General features: G+C 52.9%; 6 protein-coding genes across 6 annotated transcripts; 2 read left to right on the forward strand and 4 right to left on the reverse strand.

Annotated features, from left to right (window-relative positions):
- Positions 1 to 1,708: 1,708 nt before the first annotated feature.
- ATEG_08350 (PAP/25A associated domain family) lies at positions 1,709 to 5,134 on the forward strand (the record flags this gene model as incomplete). Its single annotated transcript, XM_001216971.1, has 4 exons — positions 1,709 to 2,237; positions 2,423 to 2,641; positions 2,705 to 3,396; positions 3,578 to 5,134. The coding sequence occupies 4 exons, from the start codon at positions 1,709 to 1,711 to the stop codon at positions 5,132 to 5,134; spliced, it is 2,997 nt and encodes a 998-aa protein (XP_001216971.1).
- Positions 5,135 to 6,588: 1,454 nt separating this feature from the next.
- On the reverse strand, positions 6,589 to 8,109 carry erg1 (squalene monooxygenase erg1; the record flags this gene model as incomplete). Its single annotated transcript, XM_001216972.1, has 3 exons — positions 6,589 to 6,857; positions 6,941 to 7,619; positions 7,720 to 8,109. The coding sequence occupies 3 exons, from the start codon at positions 8,107 to 8,109 to the stop codon at positions 6,589 to 6,591; spliced, it is 1,338 nt and encodes a 445-aa protein (XP_001216972.1).
- Positions 8,110 to 8,594: 485 nt separating this feature from the next.
- On the reverse strand, positions 8,595 to 11,165 carry ATEG_08352 (pentatricopeptide repeat protein; the record flags this gene model as incomplete). Its single annotated transcript, XM_001216973.1, has 1 exon — positions 8,595 to 11,165. The coding sequence occupies one exon, from the start codon at positions 11,163 to 11,165 to the stop codon at positions 8,595 to 8,597; it is 2,571 nt and encodes an 856-aa protein (XP_001216973.1).
- Positions 11,166 to 11,760: 595 nt separating this feature from the next.
- Positions 11,761 to 13,686, reverse strand: ATEG_08353 (putative tetracycline-efflux transporter; the record flags this gene model as incomplete). The annotated part of the gene is made up of 3 exons (XM_001216974.1): positions 11,761 to 11,864; positions 11,916 to 13,368; positions 13,429 to 13,686. 3 exons carry the CDS (start codon positions 13,684 to 13,686, stop codon positions 11,761 to 11,763), a joined length of 1,815 nt encoding a protein of 604 aa, XP_001216974.1.
- A 547-nt stretch (positions 13,687 to 14,233) lies between these two features.
- ATEG_08354 (ferrochelatase HEM15) lies at positions 14,234 to 15,625 on the reverse strand (the record flags this gene model as incomplete). The annotated part of the gene is made up of 3 exons (XM_001216975.1): positions 14,234 to 14,691; positions 14,748 to 15,330; positions 15,404 to 15,625. 3 exons carry the CDS (start codon positions 15,623 to 15,625, stop codon positions 14,234 to 14,236), a joined length of 1,263 nt encoding a protein of 420 aa, XP_001216975.1.
- Positions 15,626 to 16,008: 383 nt separating this feature from the next.
- Positions 16,009 to 18,271, forward strand: akuA (putative DSB repair complex subunit Ku70; the record flags this gene model as incomplete). Its single annotated transcript, XM_001216976.1, has 5 exons — positions 16,009 to 16,074; positions 16,137 to 16,748; positions 16,798 to 17,644; positions 17,700 to 18,091; positions 18,164 to 18,271. 5 exons carry the CDS (start codon positions 16,009 to 16,011, stop codon positions 18,269 to 18,271), a joined length of 2,025 nt encoding a protein of 674 aa, XP_001216976.1.
- Positions 18,272 to 18,683: the final 412 nt, after the last annotated feature.

Genomic DNA, 18,683 nt, shown 5'->3' on the forward strand with positions numbered 1-18,683 from the left:
ATATGGAGGAGACATTAGCCAGACCTGTCGGCCGCGACGCGTTGCCGGAGTTGGAGCCGAGTCGATCCCTGGCAGCCAAACAAACCAACGCGGGGCAAAAGGGGCGTAGACAATGAATGACTGTCGACGAGAGGTTCCATGGTCGACGCTTGACAACCCAGTCAATAACACCGCAGCGTGATGAATACAAAGAAATCCAGAGTGATCGGTGCCTGCACGCCGTCAGGGAAATGATGGATGTTGGCTGAGAGCCTGAGTGAGACAAGATGGGTGAAACAGTGGGGTGTATACTATCATCCTCAGGATATTTTGACCGTCGATCAATCAATGGATCGTCAGGATCAATGGGAACTTGGAGCTATTTAAATTCCGAACTCTATCATCCGGAGGTGTTTTATCTCCTTGTCTCCTTGTGGATAGTTATACATCAGGATCGAATGATCGAGTCCTCTACTATATAATCAGGAGCAGATTGGATCTCTGCCTCAGGCACACGGGGTACAATCCGGTAATTCAGGCAAAAGAAGCCTGTAATCTCATGTCAGATCCAAGGAATAGGGCCAAACCAGTCAGATTAGGAAGATTGTTTCCTGGAACAATGATTAGGGAGACAATACCAAGCGTAGTCATGCATGGGAACCATTGGAGGCACTATATGGATGGGTGTCTGGATCGTCCTGTACAGTTACCAGAGGCAAGATTCTGCATTTCTCAGAATTGCAATTCTTCTCTGCTTGTGAGTATCTCTATAGGATCTGATCGGTCCCATGAATTTCCGATTCGCTCTGGATGATCTGTGAATGTGTACCTGCAGTAGAAAGTGAAGTATTATTGACCGCCCGCAAACCCCCCTGGACCGCCGTCACTGTAATTAATTCTTCTGCGGCATCATCAGTATTACTGCGGACCACCACCACCACCTCAACTTCTCCCTCCCCCCCAATTATTCGCTTCGACTCTTCTCTCCTATTCCTCTCTCCCACCTCATCTCTTCTCAATCAAATTCCTCAGGCTGGTCCTTACATGGAGATCATTCGGCCCAGTTCCTTTTTGTCTCCATTGTCCACCATTTCCGATTTCCGAACGGGGTGTGTGTGCCCTTCCCGGCTAGAGTGTATCGCTCTCTCCCCTTAAACCCATTATTGCCGTCACGATCGACACGCATCCAACCCCCCCGTTACCTGTGGCCTCTGTCCTTCTGAAGCACCTTGGACTCTCGCTCCCTATCCATTCCTGTGCGATTCGGTTGACGATCCCTCTCTTTCTCTCCGTGCGGACATATTCCCTGAGGAAAGAAAGACCTGTCTCGTCTTGCGGCAAAACGAGCGACACAATTTTGCTGACCCATCGCCGGCCGGTTTCTGCGTTGAGTCTCCGTTCGCCTCTCCGGATTTTCGCCTCCCCTTATCCTATTCGATTCCCTTTTTTGGAGGAAGTCTGAATTCGAATTCAAGTCTTTGGCTTGGAGGGAACAAATTTCTTGTTCGCCGCGCCGACACGAAGTCCCGCACTGAGGCAACCTGCAGGTGCCGATTGCACACCACGACAGTCGCTCGTCGCGTTTAGCCCCCGTTCTTCCCCCCTCGTGGAGGCCAACGTTGCCTGACAACGTTGGAGTCACTATATGAGCCCAGAGACTCATGGGAATTCTAACCGACCTGCCATCCCAGGTGAACCCTCACCGATAGCTTCGGGGAAGGCATCGACGATGCCGTGGAACTTGTCGTCCACCGGCACGTCTACAGAGGCTCCCACTCGCCCACCATTGAACTCCCAGCAGTCCAACTCCCTCCCATCGACCCCCTACCAACATGCGCGAAATCTCTCCTTCCACTCCCGGTCGCCGTCCCCTCCTCACGGTAGCACCTCGCCGCGGTCCACCCACTCCGAGTCGACCCATCTTCCCCCCGCCTTCCGAAAACCCTTCACCCACTGTAAATATGAAACCGCCATGGCCTTCTTCCGTCGACGAATGCCGTATACCCTGGGAACCGATGTATTGCCGGATGAGAAGGAAGGTCTCAAAGAACAGCTGGACGCGGATGAGGAGCGGAAACTGACGACCGACATGCTGGAGGTCTATGACCGGTTACTCCCCTCCGCCGAGAGTGACGATCGACGCCGGCAGCTCGTCCGCAAGTTGGAGAGATTGTTCAACGATCAGTGGCCCGGGCATGATATCAAAGTCCACGTCTTTGGTTCTTCTGGGAATAAGTTGTGTTCGAGTGACTCGGATGGTACGTGATCATCCCGGGACAAGTGGAATATCGCGCTAATCCGGAGCAGTCGATATCTGTATAACAACTACATATAAGGAGCTGGAGCACGTCTGCTTACTCGCTGACGTGCTGGCGAGACGTAAGGAGTTGACGGTCATATTCACTTATTCGAATTTCGGTCACTGACAGACGCCTTGCTACAGACGGAATGGAACGAGTCGTATGTGTCTCACACGCGAAGGTCCCCATCGTGAAGATCTGGGATCCCGAGCTACGCCTCGCGTGCGACATGAATGTCAATAATACATTGGCTTTGGAAAACACCCGGATGGTGCGGACCTATGTGGAGATCGATGAACGCGTGCGCCCCCTCGCTATGATCATTAAATACTGGACAAAACGGAGGATTCTCTGCGATGCTGGTATGTCTTCTGCTCTCTATCCAGGTGCGGATGTTGGAATTTCTTGTTGACTGTCGACTACAGGACTCGGTGGCACATTAAGTTCTTACACCTGGATATGTTTGATCATCAACTTCCTCCAAACCCGAGATCCGCCCATTCTCCCCAGTCTCCAAGCTCGGCCTCACAAGAAGCGCTTGTCCCCTGAAGGGTTCGTCTGCTCATTCGACGATGATATGAACAGTCTGAGTGGGTATGGGCGGAAAAACAAGCAAACTCTTGGGGAACTACTATTTCAGTTTTTCCGATATTATGGCCACGAGCTCAATTACGAAAAATACGTCGTATCCGTGCGGGAAGGAGGACTGATCTCCAAAGAGGACAAAGGTTGGCATTTGCTGCAAAATAACCGTTTGTGTGTGGAAGAACCGTTCAACACGTCACGAAATTTGGGGAACACGGCCGACGATACGTCATTCAGGGGTGTTCATATGGAATTACGCCGGGCGTTTAAAGCTGTCGCCGAAGGCAGTTTGGATCATTGCTGTGAACAATACGAATATCCTCCGGAGGAAGAGCGGTCATGGGAGAGACCTCCGCCTCAACCGCGACCCATTATCACCGCCGCACCATCTCACTCTACACGAGGCGCGCGAGGGGGTGGTCGTGGCGGGCGACACTCGAATCAATACACGCGCGGAGGTCATTCGGGTGGTCGTCGGTCGTCGAACACACCGAACAAGGCTAATAATTATCGGCAGCCCCACAACAATGGTGTGAGCGCGTCCGAGCTCTCTCTCCAGGGCGCAACAGGCTCAATACCTGCTGCATGATCACCTCTACCAGCAGATCCAGATCCTACAGGCCCAGGAGCAAGAGCTGCGCCTCCAGTTGCAAAACCAAGCGCTTATAACGGGGAGACCACCTCCGGTACTTATTCGCCAGCCTTTCATTCAGTTCCCAATGCCCCAACAGCAAGAGACTACCGCTGATGACACATCCCGATCGAGATCCGGCACGGTCAACCATCCGCCGCTGAACGCGTCAATGCGTCAACCGACTTATTACGCATCTCCTTACCTTCCGGTTTCCCTCACTGGTGTCCAGGGAAGCAGCACAAACCCGCCGTCCCCGTCGGCAACGGCTGCATCTCCGGATCTCCGTCGCAACCCTCGCCGCTCCTCGGTAGCAAATGGATCACCGGGCGGATCTCTAAGAGCCCATTCCCAACCTGCACGCACCGTTCACTCTCTTCCTAGCTATGCCCCGATTTATACTGCGACCCAATCTATGGAGACCCCTCAGATGTCCAAGCACAGGAATACTCCGGGCTCGCCCGACAGGACGCATGGTGAAGACGAAAGCCCATTCATGCCGAGCAGCGTGCCCAACGTGTCCAATTCTACATACTTTGATGAGAGTCGGTCGACCGAGTATATAGGCTACTACCTTGCCACATCTCCTCAACTGCAGGCCTACCATCAAAATGCCATGTCAACTCCTCTATCAGCGCCAGTCGGCTTGGCACTGCAGAACGGGGGCATTGTTCCATTTGTCGCAAATCCCCAAGATTACATGTCGACAGTACCGCCGCATGAGGCGGGTCTCTGGAGAGAGACCGATACAACGTCAGGTTTGAAGATGGGAAGCTCACACCAGCGCACGACGCCCCGATCGACGGCGTCCGGTGATCGCAGCGGGCCCCTGATAGTGGACGGATCTGTGCCTTTGAGCGAACATCGCCCACCGGTCGCGGCTGAGGGGTATGATCCGTATGTCGCCATGAGCCATTGTGCTTCAAACTCAGACGATCACACCACGGATACTCCCGCCAGCGTTTCCGACTCTTTCTCCCAGGACTTTCAAGATAGCAGTTCCGTGGAGGTGGATCAGCCGCCTTATTTTGGTCGACAGGGTATCGACATGCACACTCCTGCGACTGCGGCCGAATCTCTGGCGAATGGACACGCAGGGAAGCAGAGTCTTCTCTCGAGCCGTCTGCAAAATCTGCATCTTTCGAACAACGACAAGGTGGCAGAACCCACGCCGAAATCTGCTGCGGAGAAAGCAAAGGTGCCCCACACTCATCAAGAAAAGCAGACCGGTGGACCGGAGAAAAGCTCCACCACATCTGTGCTATCGCCAGTAGCGGAGTCGCATGTTCCATCGTCGAACGGCAAACGGCGACAGAATGGTCTGGACACGTCGGATAAGACCAATGGAGCCAGCCACAAACCGAGGTCTAAAGCTAGAACCGACACCTCGCACAACTCCTCTACTACATCAGGCGATACCAAGGAAAGGCACTCCGGTCACCATGGCCATCATGGTCACCACGGCCGCAAAATGAATGGTGTTCACCCTGCTCAGGACTCTCATCACACAAACAGTGGCTGGCAGACGACGAAGAAAAAGCAAAAGAAGGGTGCGAAATCTAACACTGAGCATCGTCATGGGCTTCACAACGGTGCAGAACCCCTTCCTGCTGATGAGTCTCTGAGGAAAGGCGGATAATGCAGGATGCGTTGTCACCTGCGGCTCTTTTACACTATTATGCGGAAAGACGAAGGAAACATAAGAAACTCCGCGAACCTGCCGGATGGAGTTCCTTGTCTCTTCTGATTCAGTGTCATGTCCGCGTCCTTCAGAGCGTCTCGCCAGATGACAACTAGTCCACGAAGAACGACCCAGTGTGTGTGGCACCAGTGCAGATCCTGTGCTATGAGTGATGTTCGGCGTGTTTGATATGTGCACATTTCCATCGCCAACGTGGTCCAGATCCAAGAGATTCTGTTGCCATTGTATAGAAAAGCCACGCTTGCAAACGTGGTATCGGCGGTACTTACTCTTTTCACGCTTTTGAACTTGAACAGAGAGTATATGACCTTTTTTTTTGTCTTGCATATACGCAAGTTTTCTCTTTTTTTCTTTTGTGTTGTCCTGGTACGTCCTTCCACTTCGGCTGTTCGATTTGGCGTTTTGCAAGGTCAGAGATGATGGGATTGGCAGCCAAAGGATGCTGCTGGTTACTGGCGTGCATTGCATGATTACACCATTTCATTTTTCAACCGCTCTGGGGTGGTTTTTGACCTTGGCTGCGAGCATGCGTGTTCGACTCGCCCTCGGAAGATGGCCGCCCGTCAAGCCATTTCATTTTCGATTCTTCATTACAACGTCCGTTCTCCATGCATGCGGGCTATGCTTGTCTTTTGTTTTACAATACCTCCATTTTCATGTTCCCCGGAAAGAGAAAAAGCAACAGTTGGACTCGATACTACTACAAAGGAAAAGCAGACTACGCAAAATCATAAAAGCAACATCGTCGGGGATGGAAAAATTACGGTATCGACTTGTTTCCTTGTTTTCCCTATTTCTTTTCACGTCTTTCTGCATGGATTCGATTGATTTCGTGGTACTGGCTGTGGATTTGTTCAGGATTATATCCCATCGGCATGATTGTCATCATCATTATCATTATCATTGTCAATATACCATCATAGCAGGGAGCCAGGCGAGTGGGTTCAGTGTTTTTGTTCATGTTACTGTTGTTTGTTTTCCCACATGTTTTACGTTGTTTACATATCATGTTCACTAGGCCAGGATTGGGTGGGCCCTGTTTCTGATGTAGAAGTTGAAATTTACATATGGTGAAAAGATCAACGGAGTTCCTCGGAGGCTTTCCTTTCGTATTCTCTCTATACTTCTAAGATATATGACCGTGGTTCATTCTGTATACATTAAAGGGTGGGTGATGGCTGGGAGTGGCTTCCTGTTGCGGTATATGAGACCGGGAGAAAAGGGGAAGATTATAAGGTGAACATTAAAGTCCGATAAGACGGGGGGAGATAATAATATAAAGTACAGAAGAAAGAAAAGGAAGAGCCATGAAATACACCCAGCCATGAGAAGAATGAGCAATCGGGACCGGAAACCCACGGACAAAGCCGGCCCATGCACACGATGCGCGCTTAGCAGAATGCTTCAATCAACATGTATGGGAAGATGACGACGCACGCCGTCCAGAAAGTCGTGATGCATCGAAGCAGCAACAGCGGGAGTTTGTACAGAGGACCCTCGCGAATGATCAGCCAGAGGGCGAGGAATGCGACGTTGAAGAAGTGGAAGAAGAGGACGGCCGGCCGTTTGATCAACCCAGCCAGGAGACCACATGGGCCGTCGATCATGCCTAACTCGAAATAACGGAAGCAGCCTCGTTGGAGAGCGCGAAGATTTGCATCTGTGGGATTCAACCTGTCAGTGGGATGCTCCAGGTGGTTGGATGAGGGGAAGGGGATTGGCGGGGGAGGGGGAGGAACGAACCGTCAGCAGCGAAAAGGGCGTACAATGCCTGGGCGAGAGTGTTGATGACCGACGAACCGTTCTTCCTCCGCCAATGGAACTTCGACAGCTGGCGAAGGACCTTGTCCGTGTCCCCGAGATTCGGCACCTGTTCGGGGCTGAGGAGGTTGCGGAGAACCACGACGTCGTTGAATGCCACCGTCATGCCACCGCCGGTCAACGGATGTCGCATGTTGAGCGCATCGCCCAAGATGGCCAGTCCGGGGGTCTTGTTCGTCGCCGAGGGGAGGTAGGAGTTGGGCATGGAGCGCAAGCCGCCTTTGTCCAGGGCGGCTAGGAACGCAGGTCGCACGGATTCGGGGAGGGACGACAGGGTGACGGTTCGCAGGTGGTTCTTGACGCCGCCGTTCTCGACCGACGCGGAGGGGAGGTTTTCGGGGATGTCGACGAGGATGCGGGTCTCATGGGTGCCGATCTGGTACAGGAGGATGGGCGCATCGTCGCTCAGGAGGACGTGTCCTCGCAGTGGCATCGGGAGCTTGGTGTCGATGAGTTCGAGGCCCCAGAACTTGGAGCGCACCTTGGGGGTATGCGGGTGGTGCGCTTTGCGGAATTTGGAAGCGTAGCCGTCGGCGACGACCGTGAGGTGTCCGAAATAGCAGTCCTTCGCCTCGCCGGTCACGCACTCCACCCCAAGAACCTGCTTGGTGAAGGAGCACGTCACCAGATCGGTGACCTTTGTCTCGACGACGGTGACGTTGGGGCAGGCCAGCGCGGCTTCGCGCAGTTTCATCACAAACCGGCCCATGGTGAAAGGAGCGGCCTTCCGGGCGGGGGGACGACGGTGTCGGCTTGGGGTAGGGGATCGAAACCGCATTGCCGAAATACGAGACATAGTAGCCCTCCACGGGGATGGCGTCGATCCCCTCCAGACAATCTGCGAGACCCAATTGTTCGAGGGCCTGAACACCCCCCGGTTGCAAGAGTTCTCCGACAATGCGATCGGGCTCCTTCATGGACCGCTCCAACAGCAGCACGCTGCGTCCCTGGCGTCCTAGAGCGACCGCGAGCGCACAACCCAGAATTCCTGCGCCCACAATCACCACGTCGGCTTCATGGTGAAGTAATCGGCGTTGTTTGGCCGCTTCCGCGGACTTCGATGCATGGCCATTAGCGACAGCGGTGGCCATTGTGCGGGGAGAAGGACGAATAATCGGCAGTGTCAGTGAGGATCGCAAAGCATATTTCTTCCTCCGGAGGAAGAGGCGTGAGAGGAAGAAAGAAATATGAGGTGGGAAGGGGGAGGGAGAAAATAGGGACGTGAGGGTTAAATAAAGGAAGAAGTTCGTGTGGTTGGAGATTTTGGTTCCTGGCGATGGGAGTGGCGTGACATGTGATTAGTACCGTATGATCTCCATACAACCACCGCCCCTTTTCGATCGTGCAACTCGACCACACACGAACGACTGTCTTATAATTATATATGGTCTATAGGAGAGAACTCAGGACGCATCTCGATCTGCTGCATGATCCATCCATCACACATCGCTAATGGTACATTGGGAAACTGTATATATGTACAAGAGTGTCTATATGTCAATGCCGTCGCCGTAGAACACAGCATGAAATCCAGGAAAACAAGATAGATAGTCAAACATAGAAACGAAGGGATCAATCAAGCATCACTGCCCCGTGCCATCTTCCCCAAGACGGCTCGTTCATTCCAATGCGCAGCGATCGACTTGGGATTGATCTCAATACGACCGACCACAGCCTCCAATTCGTACTCCTCATCCCATCCCTCGATCGTCTCTTGGATGTCGGCCTCTTTAAACAGCCGTCTCTCGTCAAGGGGTCGCTTGAGCATCCGCCGGAAGGACCGTTTCACCGAAGGGTCGGATTTGATCTTCCAAGCCTGTGCATCACCCTCACATTTCTTCTCCAGGAGATCAGCGAGGTGACCGAGATATTCAAGTTGCTCAGTCTTTCTCGCCGCCTCTCGCTTGGATAGACTTTCTGGAGTAAACGAGCGGTTCAAAACCCCTAGAACCCTTCGGACCTCGACTACCAGGTCACGGTTGACAGCACTTCCGCGAGCAAGACCGGTAAGAATGCACCACCGAATACCGGGCAGGTTGTCCACCGCAGCGAATGCGCGCAGAAACATCTTCATGCACACTCCGTCGAACGCAGCCGCCTTCCGGTATCGCGACATGTACACCGCAATTAACAGATCCAGCGCCATGTCAGGCCGGTTACAAGCAATCAGCCGTCGACTCGTAGCCACAGTGATGTGATGCTTCACAATCATTTGTTTGTTGAACCAGCAGAGCTGATAGAATCGGAGGACGGCGAGCTTGGTGATCTCGCCCTCCGCGGACGAGTCTACTTCCATGATCTGGCGGAAGAATTGAGGGAAGAATCGGATCAAGTGCCGGATATTCCGCCATTCGGCCTCGATCAGTGCTCGGGCTGCGCCCAGTCCGTGTTCCAGGAGGGTCGCCACGACCGCCAGCTCAACATGAAGCTGCTTCATCTGGAACCTTGCATTCTTTGCATTTTCAAAGCACTTGAGGGCCTCGCTCATCTTGCCAACATGCATATAATGCGTCATTTGTTTGTGAAGCTTTTGGTATTGATCGACAGGCTTCGATGGTGTCATCTCTTGTAGCGTTCGCTGGTACCACGGCAAGGTACTTTGCGTATAAGGCATTTTGTTGACCTCGGTAATGGGGAATGAGCGCTGATCGTAGCCTAGGATCTGTTGTGAGGCCGCAGATTGCCCGTACTTGACCCGGGCTGCCTGTAACATCTGCCAGAACCCAACCGGTGCACCCTCAAGTGCGAGGCGCCGCACCCGTAACATCTCCAAAAACTCCTGTTCATTGACTGCAACTTTCCAGGAGCGTTCGCGCGCCATCCTCGACAGCTCTGATATCATTTCTTTGTTGCCTTTTTCCACAAACGCCTCCAAGATGTGCTTGTATAAAACACGATCGGGAACAATGTTGAACTTGTCGATGTGACGGAAAACAAAATCGCGAACCTCAGACCCTGTATGAGACGGCCAGTATTCTAGGAAGATGCGGTCGAAGATTGGTGTGAAATCTCTTCGACGTGTAGTCAGGTTCAATTCGTGCATCTCCTGGAGACCTGCCTCGACCCCATCCCAATCGCACATCAGGGCCTTCCCATATATCAGAAGGCCTTTCGTGCGGCAACGAAGGGGAAGTTCGTAAGTTGTCGTCATATCCTCGACGAGGGCTTCTGCGTCAGCCAATCGGCCAAATTCGACATACGCCTTGATGACGGGGTTGAAGAGCTTGTCGCTCGGGTCCTTCCCGAGTCGAGGAAGCATTGTCAACAGCTTCTTCAGCTGTCCATTTAAGAGCTCAATGCTGCGCGTTTTTCTCCAAAGGCCAGTAAGGTATGCACCACAGAGGCCACAATCCCGATCAACCTGTAGGTTCCGCAGCAAGAACCACTTTGCGGTCGTGAGACGATGGGACTCTAGCAGGCACCGCAGCACAACATCGACCATATCTGCAGGAACTTGAAATTTGTGCATGTAACGGGTGTAAATTGTCGCCGCGGATTCGATGCAGCCTTTCCTCGCCAATGCGAATATCAGCACCTTCCACATGTTCGGTGATATCTTGTCGACTTGCTCTAGTCGTTCGAATATGTTACGCGCGATGAAAACGTTCTCTTCCTTGCAATTCACATAGAATGCCTGTACCGCAAGTTCCCTTCTGTCTGAAGATATACCGTTTAGCGAGGCCGGGTGGGCATCCAGGAAAATTTGCGCAGCGTCGATGGGACGGCCGTGGTCCAGGAGCTGCTGCATCTGACTCGGCACGGAGCTGTGTTCATCTGTTTGTACGATAGTATGTTCCTTCGGCGAAGCGGCTTTCGTGCGGGCTCTGTTTTGTTCCAGAGAGAGCTTCGATCGGTCGAGGGCCTCTGTAGGTGCGATGTATTCGGGGGGGACGAAATCAGCTTGCGCCGGGATTGTGCCGAAGTTTTGGGTCGAGCTGACGGGGTTGACCAGCTTCGAACGCGCTGGTCCAAGGAAAGACTCGGCCCGCGTTGAATTCTCATGGTGTTCGATTCCAATATCCAACGGCTCATCACGGTTGTGGACTCCTAGGTTCGCCTCAGCCTGGGAGCTGGCAGCCAGTCGATTCCGATCTGCTTCCTTAAAAGCATCCATGCCCGTAAATTCTCCTGCCTCTGCAGCTTCCATCATCCGCGCAAGCCTATTTGCCGCATAAGTCGCATCGTAGTTGGGTGCGGAGGTTTGCAGGGCACGTTTGTTTTCCACAATGCGTTCGGCGACTCGGACCCTGCGGTGGACATCGTAGGTGATTGCTGCGACGGTGCAAAAGCTGCCGACGGTCGAACCTGCCAGAGCTAATCTGCGCAGAACACGAAGAGCATTTCGCGATGGGATGGTGGGAGGCCCGGATGCGGGTTTGGCAATCATGGTCGAAAAGTGTGCACCGCAGAGAGCGGGCGATTGAACGTCTCACCGATGGACCATCAGGGGGGAAAGAAGGAGATTTGACTCTATGATGCTGGAAAGATCGGATTTGCAATCCTGAGAAGTCGGCGAGGGCAGCAATTGTAGGATGGAATTGGCGGGAGGATGGATGATTGTTCCGGACGGAAAGTTTGCAGCAATTCAACCGGTCGGCGGAGTTGGTCTCTGTCGCCCGCCGCAGAAGGTCCTGATCAGCCCACCAGAGCTAAGAGCTAAGAATACCTTCAACGCTGCACGTTGACTCCGTAGGATTACCATATTTACAAATCTTCTATGAAAACTGTGAACATTAAGTAGATCATAAAGTACCCGTGCTTTCTCGCAGCAGTGTCTCCACCTCTTCGCCATCCTGGTTCGGCTCAGCGTGTCCATCGTCGTCTGTACTGGTTCCCGGAAGCGATGCTATGACAAAGTCAGTATTCGGCGCATGCGCAATTAGAGGGGTACAATTACCGTGAGGTATGATAAAGAAGCTGCAGCCCAGCACGAGCAAATAGATCCCGGTTAAACAAAAGAAGACGGCCTGGGGCAGTTTGGCAACAGTCACACTATAGATCAGACTGCAAACAGTGGGAGCAATCACTCGAGAAAGTGCATGTAAAAGTCCCTTGAGTCCCAAAATCTGTCCGATCCGCTCATGGGGCACATGCTTGGTAAGGGAAGACTGCAACATTGGCGATCCCATTCCTCCGAGGGCTGTAATCACTCCGGAGAAAATCATCACGCCGCTGTCTTTCGACAAGGCATATCCTGCATGTCCAACCAAATCGAGCAACATAGAGACACGGATAAGGACCACATCGAGCATGTCCGATCCCGGGATCTCGTGGTCCCCGACCTGTTGCTTGCGGAAAACCCATGACACTGCGGGTAGGACGGCAAAGAGGTTGAATACCCGGACAAAGCAGACCAGGGAGATATATAAACTCGATTCGATGTTTCCCCAGCCGAACATATATTCTGCATATATGATGACGATTTGAGCAGCCCCCATCGCCAGTCCGAATATGACAGTATCAATCGCACAAAGCAGAAGGATGTTCCTTCGGATAGCGGAGGTGGCTCCTCCAGGGTAAGGGAACAAGGTACTGGGGCGTCCAACGGGCGGATACAGAAGTGTCAACGGGGTAACAATTCTCTTCGGGTTCCAGCGTTGAAGTGTGAACCAGCGTATCTTTTCCTTGTTGGCGTGTCTCACCCGTCGCTTTTCGCGTGCATTGTGCTGACGCTCCTTTGAAAGTGACTCGGGAATAACAAGGAGAAGCGCTAGGAAGAAAACCGCATTGAGCGCCACCGCGGCATAAAAGACGCTTAATATGGTGCCTGTACTTTTAATCAGAAAGGCGACCAGGAGTGGGCCAGCAGCCATTCCAATGAACACGCATCCATGCAGGTAGCCAAATGCCACGCTGCGTTTTTTGAAGCTTGTGCAGTCGGACGCATACGATGTTGTCAAGGCCAGAACGGTCGTAAAGGAACCCCCTAGTCCATCTATGATCGCACTCAGTAACAGCATGTTGACAGACATTTCCTCTTGATTAGCTGCCACAAGGAGGACATTGGCTTCCGCAAATAGAGTCCCGAGAACACTCAAGGCGATAATCCGTGTCCTGCCATAGCGGTCTGATATGCGACCTAGTCGAGGACTAACCAAAGCCGACAGGATGCCGGCTACCAGGTTGAAAATAAGTTGGAATCGCGACACAAGAGACTGGACCTCTGGAATTTGACACTGAGGATTGTCCTGGCCGATGATGACAGGAAGATAAGTGAAACCTGGGTCCGCTTCAGCTCTCTTCTGCATGTAATCCCTACAGATCATAGAGATCATTAGGTTGATCTTGGGGACCACAGGCCCCCCGAAGCTAAGCATATAGAGGAGCAGAAAGGGGAAAAGCCAGAGGACCTGGATGGCGTTAGAAAAGGACATGTCTGTGTATCATCGCTGCAAAGGGTCAGCACTCACACTGGGTCTCCGCCAGGATGGCAACGACGCCGATGGGGTTTCGTCGGCAGCATCTTGAGAGGGGTCCCAATCTGTCTGGTCTGAGTCTTCCCCTGACCGGGGAAGTAAAGGTGTTCGTTCGTTATTGTGCATCTGGAGGGTATCTCTTGTGTCGTCCCTGCGGGACGGCGGATGACGGTGATCGCGGGAAACGGTGGTTCTGGGTCGTAGCTGTGCGTCAATGTCTCTGTTGGCGGCTAATGACGCCTCATTTTCCATTGCGACGTTGAATCACACCGGCTCGAAGGTCTTGGCAAAAGCGAGGTGGGATGGTTCTACATTGGCGAGCTTGGAGATCCAGCGCATATCAGGAGGAAGGATAATGAATGTATGTGCCTAGGCCATTGTGAAGGGGCGTCAGCGGCTTATCAATCAAGGAATCCGAGCAAGGGTGCATGCCAATGATAAGAGGCGGCGTGTTCCGCAGTCAATGGTTATACAACCGTGACATAATTAATGAGCGGAATATTAATCGCCGAAATCCGAGCAACCAGGGTGAGTCTGCGACAAGAGTGAAGAAGTTTCGGAGGAGTTGTCAAAGATGGTTGACGTGCGGAGGATTAAAGTGGAGCCCGAGGCTGCAGGGCTCATAGATGTAACCATACCACCTATGCGAGACGCAGCGTCTATATCGTTAATTTACTGCTACACATCCAGACAACTTTTTGTATGCCGTCGATTGAAGTTCAAGTACACCCAAATCCAAACGCCCCGATACAAATATACTGTACAGAAAATGCAATCCGGACAACACGATACACGGACTCTATACTACCAGGGAAGCAGCTTTCTCGCCAGCAAAGAACTTCTTCTGCTCCAAGCAACGGTCACTCTTGCAGCCTTGGCAACGCAGAGTCATCTGAAGGGAGCACTTCTCTCCCTTGCGCAGGTGGTCCTGTGCGATGTCGGCAAGAGCTTGGATGAACACCGGGTTTCCGTTCAAACTCTCCGCTCGCTTGACGCCGGGGCTGTTGGCCTCCTCCATCACCTCAAGGTCCAACTCATACAGAGTCTCAATGTGGTCGCTGGTGAAGGCAATCGGTACCAGGATGATATCGGACTGTCCTCGCTTCACGTACTCCTGCACAGTATCGCTAGTCTGAGCGCCCAGCCAAGCGGACGGGCCCACCTGCGACTGCCAACAGAGGCGGTAAGGGTTACTAAAATTAAGGCGCTGCATCACCGCATGGACCGTGGCTGCAACCTCGGCTGGATACGGATCACCTGAGAAGCGAGTTAGCTGGAGTTATTCGCACGATGAAGGTGTCGGGCAGCCATACCTCGATTCACTACGCTCATGGGCAGACTGTGCGCGGAAAACAACAAGACCACACCGTTTCTTCTGTCCTCGGGATAGGTCTTGAGCTGATCTTCGATGTTCCGCGCAAAGGCTTCGACAAGTCCAGGGTGGGTGGGCCACCGATCGATGACGCTCCACTGGATCGATCCAGTCAGGTCCTCAACGCCATTTGCGCGCTTACCCTCCAACCGATTCCGCCATTTCCACAGCTCGTTCAGAGAGCTGCCCGTCGTCGAGCAGGAGTACTGCGGGTACTGCGTAAACGCGACAGCGCGGCCTCCCTTGCCTCTCCCAAATCCGTCGTCCAGTAGTCTCGTGTACATTTCCTCCGTAAGCGGATCGGCGTACCGGAACGCGACGTAAGGCTTATGAGGGGCGGTCTCCGGGTTAAGTTTGTCGAGTAGCTTGCACATTTCTTCGCACTGGTATTCTGACCATTTCCGAATGGGTGAGCCGCCTCCAATGTCGGCGTATTGTTTCTGGATCTTCGGCGTTCTTCTCTTCGCAATGAGTGGGCCAATGTAGGTCTGGAGTCTTCCGAGGGGAATGAGGTCACCATCCGCCTTCACGATGGGAACGATGTTAGTGTTGCGATGAAATTGACCCCAAGGGCGGTCGGGCCCAGAGTATACGTACAAACAACCGACTCAGAAAGTCCTCCACCTCATTTGTTGTCGACGGCCCGCCCATATTGAGAAACACCATGGCTGTCGGGCCCTTTGAGCTCGTCGCATCTTGAGTCACCGGCGGTACAGCCGTTGCAAGGTTGAACCTCTGTTCATAATTGTATCCAAGAGAGCTCCGCACTGGAGAGCGCAACACTTGCCGAGGGAGGCCGAAAGGTCTGCGGAGAGCCATGCCAGCGAAGAGAGAATTGGGATAGAGTCGAAGGCAAAAGACCAAAACAGCACTAACAAGCGGACCAGACTGTAGCAGGAATTAAGGACCAGGAAGAGGAAGTCGTGGCAATGCGAAGGAATTTGTCAGGGACAAATGCAGCAGAAGTCCCGAACGGTCGGATGACGGAGCGACCCGACTGGGCCAATCACCGACAACCCAGCGTCATCAGGTCACATGACCTTCGTGTTTCCCCGCGTCGCCCATCGCGTCTCCCGCCGGCAGGCGGCAGGCAGCAAACGGTATACCTAGGTAGTGCCTAGTATCCGTGTATTTATTCGCCTCATCCTTCACAATCCCTCCCATGGCCTGATATTACTGTGGCTCTGCGAAATTGAAATACCATGGCGGACGACAACCCAGCGCGCGAAGATGAGCAATTGGAGGAAGAGGAGGAGCTCGATGACAGTGTACGTCATGCCTGGATCAATCATGAGAGTCTCTCAACTCACGAAAGGAACCAACCACGCAGGGATATAAAACAGTGAAAGATGCCGTCCTCTTTGCGATCGAAGTCAGCGACTCTATGCTCTCTCCTCGTCCGTCGGAAGATCCCAAAAAATCGTCCGGCGAATCACCAACCACCGCCGCGCTGAAGTGCGCATACCATTTGATGCAGCAGCGGATCATTTCCAATCCTCATGATATGATGGGGGTCCTATTGTACGGCACACAGGCATCCAAGTTTTACGACGAAGATGAAAACAGCCGAGGCGATCTGTCATACCCCCATTGCTATCTCTTCACGGACCTGGACATTCCATCCGCTCGGGAAGTGAAGGACCTCCGAGCGTTGGCCGAAGATGAAGGTAAAACGAGAGATGTGCTCGTTCCATCCACAGAACGAGTCTCCATGGCGAACGTTCTCTTCTGCGCCAACCAGATCTTTACCTCCAAGGCGCCAAATTTTCTCTCTCGACGGCTGTTCATCGTGACGGACAATGACAACCCCCATGGTGACAACAAATCTCTCCGGTCTGCGGCGACGGTCCGAGCCAAGGATCTCTACGACCTTGGCGTCATCATTGAGCTCTTTCCCATCTCGCGTCCAGACCATGACTTTGATACCAGCCAATTCTACGATGTAAAGAAACCCCTTTTGCTAAAAATGCGCAAATGCTCATGTCACCTAGGACATTATCTACAAGACCTCCCCCACCGATCCTGAAGCTCCCTCATACCTGAAGCTTGACTCCAAAGATACGACCGCTACCGCCGACGGCATCTCCTTACTCAATACACTGCTCTCGAGTATTAACTCCAGATCGGTTCCCCGCCGTGCCTATGTTTCCAACATACCACTAGAGCTAGGGCCAGACTTCAAGATATCTGTTTCGGGATATCTTCTATTTAAGCGGCAGGAACCCGCCCGAAACTGTTTTGTCTGGCTTGGTGGCGAGAAACCCCAAATTGCAAAAGGAGTCACCACCCAAATCGCAGACGATACCGCTCGGACAATCGAGAAATGGGAGGTCAAAAAAGCATACAAGTTCGGCGGCGACCAGGTCAGTTTCTCTCCCGAGGAGCTCAAGGAACTGCGCAATTTCGGCGACCCTGTTATCCGCATCATCGGGTTCAAGCCCCTCTCAGCTCTTCCCTTCTGGGCAAACGTCAAACACCCGTTCTTCATCTATCCTTCCGAAGAAGACTTCATTGGATCTACGCGCGTGTTCTCCGCCCTTCATCAGACGCTGCTTCGCGACAAGAAGCTGGCGCTGGTGTGGTTCATTCCTCGCAAGAACGGAGCCCCGGTCCTCGGTGCGATGATTGCCGGCCAGGAAAAGCTCGATGAAAATGGAGTGCAGAAATTCCCTCCCGGCATGTGGATCATCCCCTTACCTTTCGCCGACGATGTACGACAGAACCCGGAAACGTCGCTCAGTGTCGCTCCGGAACCGTTAATCGACCAAATGCGCTTCATAATCCAACAACTGCAGCTACCTAAGGGAGTGTACGAGCCCTCCAAATACCCGAATCCTTGTAAGTTGGCTGGTGCACCATTTGCGCTCTCCCCGCGTACTAACAACGTATCCAGCGCTTCAATGGCACTATCGGATTTTGCAAGCTCTTGCGTTGGACGAGGATCTCCCCGAGCAGCCGGAAGACAAGACAGTACCCAAATACCGCCAAATCCATAAGGTGCGTTTGCATCCCATTCGATCCCTGTGGCTTGACTCGACCGTGACTAACAGCTCTAAGCGTGCTGGAGAATATGTGCTGGACTGGGCCGGCGAGCTCGAGAAGCATTATGCCAAGATCGCCGCCCCTGGCCCGAACAGCACCCTCGCGAAACGAACCGCAAAGGACCGGGCGGCAGAAACCGAAGACGGCGCCGCGAAGCCATCGAAACGCATCAAGGCAGAAGCCACTCCCAGCGGCATTGACGACGAAGTCCACCATCACTACCAGAAGGGGACTGTCGCAAAAGTAAGGCGCTTTTTTCTTTATGCATATGATGCGTATGGTTTCGATGTGCTAACATGTCTCCCGCATTTGCAGCTTACGGTGGCCTTGTTGAAGGAGTTCCTTACGTCGCATGGTCGTTCCGCTGCGGGCAAGAAGGCGGATCTGGTGGAACGAGTGGAGGAGTATTTTGATCGGAAGTAGTATACCCGGGCATGGATTAATTCATGGATATTGCGGGCGTTGGCGTTTGGTGTTGGTATTGTTTCCTAGTAGGAATCCAGATAACCACATGATTGATGAGATTGGTGTGGGTTGAAGGGCTGTGGATATAACGTAGGGCGTAGGTATGCTCTAGTCGAGCGTAAGGAGGCTCAGCGTACACCTTCGCCACGGATATATATATATATAAATCTCTCTCTCTTTCTCTCTCGCGGAATGACTAGCAGCTAGCATGCTTGGACAAGATTGTTCGTTTGGACTAAGCTTTCTTCAGTTCAATCTTAGTCCTTCCATCAGCACCCTCCAGTGAAGTGCAGCTATACAAGCCCCTAACAAAGCGTCTGCATAAGCCTGCAGCGGTCCCACGATCGGCAAGTCGATCAGGTCAACCTGA

The sequence above is a fragment of the Aspergillus terreus genome, genomic scaffold (genome assembly GCF_000149615.1).
Source record: "Aspergillus terreus NIH2624 scaffold_12 genomic scaffold, whole genome shotgun sequence".
NCBI lineage: Eukaryota > Fungi > Ascomycota > Eurotiomycetes > Eurotiales > Aspergillaceae > Aspergillus > Aspergillus terreus.